General features: G+C 40.6%; 1 protein-coding gene across 1 annotated transcript in view; it reads left to right on the forward strand.

The window, feature by feature from the left end:
* The first annotated feature begins 593 nt into the window (after positions 1-593).
* Positions 594-11124, forward strand: part of rbl1 (retinoblastoma-like 1 (p107)) — a 21453-nt gene continuing 10922 nt past the window's right edge. Inside the window, exons 1-11 of the mRNA XM_046028633.1 lie at positions 594-886; positions 4124-4257; positions 5413-5616; positions 5794-5858; positions 6095-6223; positions 6604-6767; positions 6937-7001; positions 7163-7337; positions 8491-8657; positions 9800-9912; positions 10750-10853. Of these exons, the coding sequence (XP_045884589.1) occupies positions 725-886; positions 4124-4257; positions 5413-5616; positions 5794-5858; positions 6095-6223; positions 6604-6767; positions 6937-7001; positions 7163-7337; positions 8491-8657; positions 9800-9912; positions 10750-10853 (1482 nt within the window). The 5' untranslated portion in view covers positions 594-724. The remainder of the gene's footprint in view (positions 887-4123; positions 4258-5412; positions 5617-5793; positions 5859-6094; positions 6224-6603; positions 6768-6936; positions 7002-7162; positions 7338-8490; positions 8658-9799; positions 9913-10749; positions 10854-11124) is intronic.

Below are 11124 nucleotides of genomic sequence, written 5' to 3' on the forward strand. Positions count from 1 at the left end.
AAAGAAAGAACAATGTGCCAGATATTTACATGTGCATGGGTCGATGTTGTGCTGACATTAATACAGGGGGAGAGGATTTGTATTTTTATAAATATATAAATTGACTAAATATAAAAATATAGCAGAATAACTACAAATTTGCGTTGAGGAAATACCTAATTTGCATAAGAAAATAATAAAAAATAAAGTGGTCACAATTAAATTAAAAAAATACCCATCTGACTCTTCAATGTGCTGATAAATGAATTTGTGTGATATGAGAATTAATTAGCGCACACTTATTGAGTAAATACCTCATTTGCATATTAAAAAATAACTAGACACTGACTAGACATTTAGTTTGTGAAGTTTTATTGTGATACGAGTAAAGTTCAGGGGGGAAAAAAGCCTATTTGACTGTAAGAAAGTCAACAAAAGTAAGATTATTGTTGTTTTTTTACAGGCTGCTTTGTAAAGGAAGAAGAAGCACGAGAGCAGGAGGAGACGCGCGTGGGGAAGGGGGTTGGGGCCCGACGCTTCCCTCGCCTCTGATTGGTCGACGTTCAGTAGTTTTCGCGCCAACGCGCTGCATTGTGGGGACGGTTTAGCGGAAGTCCGCCGGTCGTGGGGAAATCTGTTGTTGTTTCGATGCGTGTAGGTGGGTGGGCGACGTGTTTTCGTGTTTAGATTTCAACTCTAGGGGGGTTTTAAACTTGGCGGAAACTGTAACAGTAAGTTTGTACGAATGCGGGGCGAAGAGTCGTCGGATTCTGAGTCGGGGAGGATGGAGGAGAGCTCCGTCCGGAGGAGTCTGGAGACGTTGTGTCAGGAGCTGAACATGGACGAGCAAACTGCCACTGAAGCCATGGAGAACTTCACTGCCATATGGAATACATACACACTGGAGGTAAAATACAAAAGTACACACTGGAGGTAAAATACACTAGATGTAAAATACATAACGTTACACTAGAGGTAAGTAACCTCTCCTCTAACTCCTTGCAGAACTAAACTAAGTGTAGGACACAGACACTGGGTTAAAGGGCTTCAACTGAAGACGCTTTCAGATTTTTATTATTATTTAGATTCACCTACTTAATAACGTTTAGTCTTATATGCAGTATACTATATACACGGTAAAGTATCTAGATTGTCTGCAGCCCCCCCCCACACACACACACATAGAGCCCAACATGGTTATTTAAGATTGTTTACTTCACAGTGGTGCATTTACTTTATGTGCTTTAGTTGAGTAACATTTTGTCCATTTTCTGCTATTTTATACTTCTACTCCACTAATGTTACACTTCAGAGGTGGAGTTTTATTTTCTTCATTACACTTATTTGAAAACTAGTTGCTTTGCAGATTCAGATTAATTACACAAAGTATAAATCACAAGCTAGCCTCCCTGGCAGACAGTATATAAAGTAATAACAATTAGCTCCACCTTTACTACAACGTTAAAGCGATCAATAATATAAAGTAATAAAATGTACTTTATTCTGAAATGGGCCATTGTACACAGTGAGTACTTTTACTTGTACCAGATTATTTCTGTACTGGTCTATTGCTACTTCTACTTAAGTACTTCTTCCACCACAGTCTTATTTTGACCGACAGCTGAAGAAACAGCCACATATTCACATTTCAATGAGAGAGAGAAAGCATCTTCTAATATAAACAATAATACACTTTCAGATAGGGCTGCAACTTATCATCATTATTGATTAATCTGTGCATTGTTTGGTCTTTAAAATGTCAGAAATGTCATAGTGGGGAAAATGGCCATTAACTCTTCCAAAGTAATGTGTTGTTTGGTCCAACTAGGAGCAGAAAACCCAAATATATTCAGTTAATGATGAAATTAAAAGCAGAAAATCCTCACAGACAAGAAGTTGGAGCAGAGAATGATTGACTTTCTTGCTTAATACGGATGTAAATAATTATTAAATTAGTGTGAGAATAGTTTCCTGTCAATCATCCTAATCATCTAATTGTTTCAGATGTACTTTCAAAAGAAAGTTACACCTAATAAAATGTCCACTGAATTTATATAAGTGATATTAACTTTGACATCTAAATTCTCCCATCAGCTTCAGACATAGTGTCGATCAGGTGTTTGTGCGGCACTGTTGTTTTGGTTAACTGACATGTTGTGACAAGACAACTTGTTTGTCTGCATTCGCCCCTATGTCCAAACCTGAACCAGTGATTACGTCATTGTTATTGAACGCAGGGATCCAAGTGACTTTACAGATGTGTAATTATGACTTAGCTCCACAGTGAAGGATAAGAGGGAGAAGTAGCAGCCGCCTCGCTGGCTAAATGGCACTTAACGTCACATGCCACTTAATTTATCCACTCAGCTAACAGCTGCTTTGGTCTTATGTCATTCTACAAAGTGACATTTATCTGTTTTAATTGTCATAATTCATTAGTTACTATGTGGCAGAAGAAAAAGCTGCTTTCATTAAGAATTAATACATTTAATTTATTATGTAACTGAAGCCAATACCACTTACAGTAAGGGTTCGTGTTGCAAACCAAATCAGATAAGATACTGGTCAGATTGCCTATTGTGTGGTGATTAAGGGTTTTTAAAAGAAGACAGTGTAGGACTGCTGATGTTTCGATTATAGATTAAGCTTCAGGCCATTTCCCTGACTGTTGATTAATTAAGCTATAAAATGTAGAAATACGACACAATCAGATTAGGGATGCACCGAAAAAAATTGCTGAACAGCAAACAAGTACATTTAAATATTTCCTTTCATATGTCTTTTTTTACCATTGCATAAATTAAATAGTCAAAATGTGCATTTTACTCAGTGTTTCCCACAGGATTTGGAGAGACTATGGTGGTTGGGTCTGAGGCCCGAGAGGGTCCAGTAAAGTAAATTACATGTGTCCATTTACTTTGAATGGACACGTAATATGTTTTATACTTTATGTGAATATAATCCAATTAATCTTATTTCCGTACTGTATAGACTCCTTATTTTGAAAACTGGGCAAAAACCAGACGTGTATCCTCGCACTAAATTCATCAAGTCCGACCCAATTTGATAAATAATGTTGTATGTGGTTCACGTATCGTGTAACATGAAGACTTCACAGCCTCTCTTCAGGTAGGACTCTCATACTGCAACACATGTTTTTGTAAAAAGAGAAATTGACAGGATAAAGGCGCAAAACTGCCTGTCAGCTCGCACTGGGCCATTTCAGTTACCATAAAGGCTTGAATACTTGTGCACTCCAAATGTTGGTGCGGCTAGCTTAATCGCCTTATCAGAAACGAGTGAGAGGAACACTCAAAGTGGGTCAGACCGTTTGTTGCCTTTTCTAAGAAGTCAGCCACAGATGGAGTAGATGTGCTAAAAGACAATTCTGCACAACAGTGTCTGCAAACGGTGAGTCTTTCTCGGACAGTTTAAAATGCTTCCACGCTGCAGACATGTCAACGTAATTGTTCAGTAAATTTCTTCAGCCTTTTTATGTATTAGGCCGAACACCAAAAGAGCTATTTTTGGTGACCGAACATTCGGCAATACCTAATTCAGACTGCTCGTAACTTGTCCAATCACCAGTTTAAAACCCAAACAAATTTAATTTGTAGTTGCATAAAACAGAGAAATACAAAAAAAATACTGGCATTTAAGAAGCTGGTATAATCAGTAAATTTACTGAATGGTTTCAGCTAAAATCAAGTGAAAAATAATGTTTGTGCTCCCTGGTGTGGATGGTTGTGCGGTCTCCTAGGTTTTATAATGATCTGTTTGTTGAAGGTTTTCTGTAGCTGTCAGTCAAATGCTACAGAATTATGACTCACAGGGTCAATAGTGTCATTTTGTGGCCGTCACCAGCCTCATTAAAAATAATCAGCTTTTTCAGTCGTTAAATAAAACCTTAAAAGTAAGACTGCAAGAGGGAACATGTAGAAACAAAACAAGTAAAATTTCAACTACACGTTATGTTGTGTTCTTGACACATTCACAATGTTTTTGTGCAGATTTTCATGATCTTGTTGATGTGCATAAGTTTGTTTGTGTGCTGGAAGTGGATAAGTGACTGATGAGCTTTCTGTTCATGCAGAATGAAGATAACATGTAACGTTTGGGTACACGTGTTGCTGTGTTTGTGCAGGGAGAGGTGGTCCACTGGTTGGCCTGTTCGCTGTATGCAGCCTGCAGGAAGGGATCCACTCCCACAGTGGGTAAAGGCTTGATGGAAGGAAACTGTGTCTCTCTCACCAGGATCCTTCGCACGGCCAAACTCAGGTCAGTACCTCTGCAGTGCCTGACAATGTAAACACAAACATATGTGGCAGATCACAGCGTGTACCATGTAAACCTTTAAGGATTTAGTTGGTATTGTAACATTTAGGATCCTTCAATGTACATACGAGTATGTTAGTATTGTATTAAGAATTGCTTGGCACGTGAACATGTTCTTTAATTGAACTGAAAGTTGAAGATTTAAGTTGAGTAACTGAAGTATAACAAAAACTTTAAAAGAACTGGGTCATAAACTACAAACTAAAGCTGTATTAAAAGTACATGGAAACGGTTGTAATTACAGCTTCACTACTAAATGTTCCCACTCTCAGTTTTTCTGTCTAGCAAAAAGAGAAAGATCACAGATAACGATTTGCATCCAGCAGGGAAGTTTTTTAAAGCACTGGCTTTATTTTCATTACATTACTTAATTTAGCTGACGCTTTTATCCAAAGCAAATTACAATTACTATACATGTCAGAGGTCGGACACCTCTGGAGCAATAGAGGTTAAGTGTATTGCTCAAGGAGACAATGGTGGGTGTCACAGTGGGGAGTTGAACCCGGGTCTGTCACAACAAAGGCATGCGTCCTATCCACTGCACCATCATCACCCCAAGTCATCCAAAGATATCAAAAGGATGACAATGTCTTAATTTTGAGTAAGTTAGTTTTTAACCATTCAATGAGAATGTTTGTGTTAGTAAAGCTGAGTAATAAATTATATATTATTTCACATTATATTCTGTTTTGAGAAATTGCAGTATATTTGGGATTTTGGGTTTATTTTATGTAGTGATTTGACTCGATGCTTTTCTGTCCCTGGTTGGAAATGCTTCACTTCAGTTACATGGTATAACAAGTATTGACTGTCTGAGCTAAATGCCTCTAACTCCTCGATTGAGCTGCAGTATTAAGGATTTAATGCATTCTGTTTGCATCATAAAATATATTTGAGCTTTCTTAGTTTATTTTAGACCTCTGATTCACAAACATCTGGCTTTCTGTCTTTATCATGACCTTGAAGACCTCCAATTAGTTTTAAAGAATTTAAATATGTATTTCTGGAGCTACAGATACTTTGTTTATATCTTTTTTTTAGATGTAAGGCTTTGGCTTTTGTGAGTTACTTCTAAAACTTCTCTCCCCGTCCTCCCAGTCTGATCCAGTTCTTCTCTAAGATGAGGAAGTGGGCCGACATGTCCAACCTCCCGCACGACTTCAGGCTGCGCATGGAGAGACTGGAGCGAAACTTTGAGGTTTCCACTGTGATCTTCCGCAAGTTTGAGCCCATCTTCATGGACATGTTTCAGAACCCGCAGGGAGCCGAGCCACCACGGCAGCCACGCAGCAGGAAACACAGGCACGACGCACACACTGCCATCCTTGGCAAACACAAGTGCAAAGATTTTATTCTGTCTGTCATATTGAGTTATCTTTTCTGTGATTGCTGCTTATGGAGAGACAAGCAAACACACACACACACACTGACACCCAGCCCAGTCTAACAGGAGTGTGTGTCCTCTCTTTGGCTCTGCAGGCGACTGCCATGTCACATCAGTGATGTGTTCAAGTTCTGCTGGACTCTGTTTGTCTACACTAAAGGTAAAAAGAAACAAATCCAGACCGCTGAGGAGCTACAAGCTCTGTGATGTTTTTGCTGGCAGCTTTGAAAACCTCTGAAAATCTTTAAGCCTCTGCTGTAAATTGTCTATAAATTGTTAAAAAAATATTCACACAATCCTCTCATGTGAGAATCTGGAACCAGTGTTCTTCATTGTAGTTGTATCTTGTTATACTGCAGATTACCTCTGTGTGATACATGACCTGTGTGTGTAAAGGTAACTTCCGTATGATCGGTGATGACCTTGTGAACTCGTACCACCTGCTGCTTTGCTGTCTGGACTTGGTGTTTGGCAACGCTCTGCTCTGCGCCAACAGGAAGGACCTCATCAACCCAACGTTCAGAGGTGAGGCTTTGACGTGTGTGTGCGTGTATAGTTGTGTTTAGAATGAATCCACAGCTCGTTATTTACTTGAATGTTACTGTAGTCTGTGTTTATTTGCTTCAAACATTCAATGTATGTACTGATGTAATGTCATCAGTGTGTGTATACAGTGTTCCTGTCAATTTAGCTCCAGGTCCTTCTGTTTCTGTCAGATGCCTCTCCGGTTTCCTTCCATTTCTTTTATGATTTTTTTTAACTCACACAGACGTGCATTTGCCTCAGCTAGTTAGTTATCTCATTAAGATCAGTCGGTGCAGGCAGCATTCCTCTTTAAACGCATATATACGTAGCCTATTTGTGTACTGGTGTGTTTGCTTAAGTGCTTGTGTGTTTGTGTGCAGGTCTGCCTGCTCTGTACCGCATCGACAGCCACGTTTCACCGGACGAGCCTCCTCCGTGTGTGTTGGAGAGGTTATGCGAGCTACATGACGGGCTGGTGGTGGAAGCGAAAGGCATCAAACAGCACTACTTCAAACCCTACATACAGAAACTCTTCCAGAGACAGGTACACACAACACACGCATATATTCATTCAGGTTTGTTTCCTGTGTTGTGGCTTCCTTCCTTTCTTCCTTCCATACTCACTTTATTCTATTCTATTCTATATAATATCCTACTTTTTATCTATCTGTCATTGTTAACAAATGTTTGTCGTAATGTCTTTTCCCAACCAGATCCTGAAAGGCAATGAGGAGCATTTGACTGAACTGATGGATCCTCAGAACTTCATTGATAACAAGTAAGCCAATCAGGGATCAGAGGTCAAGGGTCACATTGAGGGAAAATGTAAAGTTCTTACTTCTGTCTCCAAGTTTATGTTGCTGAATTAAAAGTTTGAATGTAAGATATTGTTGTGTTTAACTGCCCGTCTGTGTCTGTGTGTGTGTGTGTTGCGTACAGTAAGGCCATAAACAGGGAGTATGAGGAGTATGTGTTGACGGTGGGAGATTTTGATGAGCGAGTGTTCCTGGATGCCGACGCCGACGAGGAAATTGGGACTCCGAGGAAGATTGTTCAGGAACAGTCTGGCAGCCAGACGAATGCTCAGAAGCAGCTGCAACAACATGTAGAGAAGGTACACACAAACACACACATCCACTGGTACAGAAGGTATAGACAAGCATACAAAAACTTGAAAAGACCAAAACCAACAACATGGTAGTCCGTCTCTGGATTATGGGCAGGATGTCAGCTCCAAGCCCATTGGTTCCTACTGAGGATGTAAAACTTTAAAACAGCTCGCATATCTATTTTTAATTTTTTTTGAAAAGCTCCTGAAAATGTCCACTATAGTTTTTAATAAACATTACTCAAACAGGTGGACAGTTGGGGACTTTTTTCAGTCAAGAGTCAAAATAAACTCCAGTGTGTGTGTTCAGTGTGGCTCACTTATCTGTTACTACACACACCCAAATTCTGCTAGCTCCGTCTTTCTCAGCATATTCAAACAATGCAGCAGAGGACTGCACAGGACAGCCTCATAGCTACGTATTGCGTGAGGCTGCAGGTAAGGAACGTAGCCAAGAACAGCCATATGGAGCTGGTACTCAGAGCTAACCATCCATGAGCAGCAGCTGTCAGACTCTCAGTATCCGTGCTGGAAACACAGAGAGTCCCGATGGGCTTTGACCATCACTAGAGGCACATTTTTGTGTGTGTTTTTTTTTTTAAAAAGTTTCTATGTGGTAGCTAAGCTAGCATCCCGGAGAGGCTCTCTGGTGTGTTTGTGGGAGAGTTACAGGATGTAGCCAAACCTCTGCTGTTCAAGGGAAAGAATCCAGTGTGGTTGTGCTTCTACAGCCGTCAGGTATCTGGACAACAATGGAGGATTTCGGGTGAGCGGATTGCAATTGGATATCGTTTGACCACACAAAAGTACAGGTGTAAATGCACCCAAGACGCACTGAGGACAGATTGTGATCCGATTGTCCAGACCACCTCCAGAGGTGATCAGGAAAGCATTGTGCAAATGCATTGTCAATCCACATACAACAGTATGTGGGCAGAAATATGTACGGTTGCAACCCTTCATAAATAAAATCAAAAGTTTGACAGGCAATGTGTCCATACAGTGTTGTGCATGAACGCGCTTAAAGAGCGCCGATCATTTGGTCAACGGTAAACTGAACCTGTCTGTTTGTTACACACACAATGTACTTTACAGAGGCGCACAGATGGTATAAACACACACTCACTCAGAAACAACCTCTCTCTCTCTCTCTGTGCAGTCCGGCTCTCTCGCTCCCTCCACCCCTCTGACGGGTCGAGTCTACCTGAAAGAGAAGGACCTGCTCGTCACGCCCGTCTCTTCAGCGACGCAGAGTGTGAGCCGGCTGCAGAGCATGGTGGCCGGGTTGAGGACGGCCCCCAGCGACCAGCTGCTGCAGACCTTCAAGTCAGTTCCCGTCTTTGTCTGTTTCCCCTGCCTGTATCTCATCTGTTTGTTTCAGTCGAGCAACGAAGAGTACATTGGACCAGGATCGAGTAGTGCAATGCGAGCAGGGAGACGGGAGTAGAGTAGATGAGATTTCCTGTAGTTTCAGACGAAAATACGCTGCAAGTTTATTTGCTTTCTTGCCGAGAGTTGGATGCGACGATTGATAACCACTCTTACCTCTGACCGTTTGTGCAAAGCTAAAGACAGTTAGCTTAGCAGAAAGACTGGAAGCGGAGGGGAAACACCTAGTCGGGCTCTGCCCAGAGGTAAACAGATCTCCTCTAAAAATCACTAACTAACATGTTTTTAGCATCCTGTTATAGAAGTGGAGTGTTGGTTCTGTGTAAGAGATTCTGAACATTAATATAGTACTGTGTATAACTGTTTGCTTTTTAAATAATGGTGGAGTATCAGCATCCTGAGCAGAGAATGACGGCGTGTGTGTGTTGTCATCCGAGCTTCTCTGCTCTTTGATTCGATGGCCGGTCCGGCTGTGCGTGCATGTTAGTGCATGCATGCTCAACAACGGCCGTTTCTTTGCTCATGTAACACGGTGAAGATTTATTTAAGCCAAACCAGGGTTGGTGATTGTTGGAACATGATTTAATGATTGAATGAAGTGTGTTTTATTAAAATTACTGTTTTTGTGGAGTTTGTTTTGATTGATGCTGGTGCTCTAGTGCAACATTTAGTAGTGATTGTCACTTACAGCTCCTTTTTTAAAGATTTGCTTTCTTTGGTCAAAGTTTCAGACATGACTTTGGATTCCACTTACCTGTGAAGACCAAATGATTCATTTATCAGTCATCATTTCCTCCTCAGACATAAAATTTGAATTCCAGAAATAAATGAAGGTTTGGAAGAATTTCTCAGAAGTACTTTGTCTAACATGGCTAGAACATGGCATAATCATTTAATTAAAAAAGTTTGCTTTCTACTTTTCGTTAGACACATTTTCATTGTTTAATTTGGGATTTCAGTTGCACATACTGCTTTTAAATTCTAAACATTTGAAACTTCAAAAACATTGCTTTAATTTAAAGATGCGTTACTGTATATTTTGTGTATATAAAACCGTGTGTCCTGTGCTGTTATTTAAGGTCGTGCTCCAGAGATCCCACAGAGGCCATCCTGGCAAGAGTAAAGACGCTGGGACAAACCTTCAAAGAACATTACACCAACGACTCAGAGGACATGCCTGGCTCTCACATAGGTACACCACACGCATGCACACAAATAAACACAACTATTTCTTGGTGGGGTATCCTCAGTTTCCTCACATTTGACATTTAAATGTTCTGTGTGTAACATTTTAAAACTGGATTCAAATTCCATGAAACAAACAAAATGAAGCATATTTGATAAACATTCAGGCGAGTCATTCAGAAACAATTGTCAGTCTCACCATTTTGTACCGTAACAGTGCCGATGTCTCCACCAGGAGCTGCCTCAACCAACATACGTCATGTTATTAGAGGATCTTTTCTTCCCACTGAATCCTCCAGCTGCAGTAAAAAATATCAACTAAAAAATAATATCTCCTGACTTCGACCCTGTGGCAGAGTCACTCATGTCTTCATCACCTCCCGCTTGGACTACTGCAATGGTGTCCTTTATGGAGTACCCAGCAAGGTCCACCGACAACGTAAACATACTTTATTGTTTACAAAGGGCTTGCTCTCTGTCCCCCACACCAGACTGCGGACTTTTGGGGACAGAGCCTTCAGCGTTGCAGCCCCACCATCTGGAATTCGATCCCCACAGAGATCTGCGGTGCTCCCTCTTTGGACACTTTCAAAAACCTTCTAAAAACCCACCTCTTTACCAAGGCATATAATCTAGAATGACCTCCTTTTGTTGTTTGTTGTGTGTCTGTAGTTATGTGAAAAGCATCCTTGAAAAGGCGCTATAAAAATATATATGTTGTTTTTGTTTATTATTATTTATTTATTTTCTCAGTTTGGAACCTGGGACAAAATACTGTTGTGGGATCACTGATGCAGCAGAATCACCGTGGTATATAAATGAGCTTCCTGCCTTTTTGTTTCAGACTTTGCAGAGAACCGGCTGAAACTTGCCGAGATCCTCTACTACAAGATCCTGGAGAACGTCTTGGTTCAGGAGACCAAACGGCTGCACGGCAAAGACATGAGTGTAAGCAGCAGCTACAGTGTCTTTCTTATCTTTATTTGTGTGACAGAACTCAAGGGTCTACTTACTAGCTTTTTCTAATTCTATTTCAACCAGATGTGGTTGAAAGCTCAGGAAAAAAAGCAAGCAAGTTGACCTTTTAAGTTAAGTCTAATTTGTTGCATGTGCTGCTCCCAAGAACGTCCATGTATGAGTCTTCTTGTCTATGTTACCTTCCTTTATATCATTAGACGTCTCCTGTGTTTAAGTGTTTTGTGATAATTTATCAGCTGGC

This window comes from Micropterus dolomieu, linkage group LG18, assembly GCF_021292245.1.
Source record: "Micropterus dolomieu isolate WLL.071019.BEF.003 ecotype Adirondacks linkage group LG18, ASM2129224v1, whole genome shotgun sequence".
In the NCBI taxonomy this organism is placed as follows: domain Eukaryota; kingdom Metazoa; phylum Chordata; class Actinopteri; order Centrarchiformes; family Centrarchidae; genus Micropterus; species Micropterus dolomieu.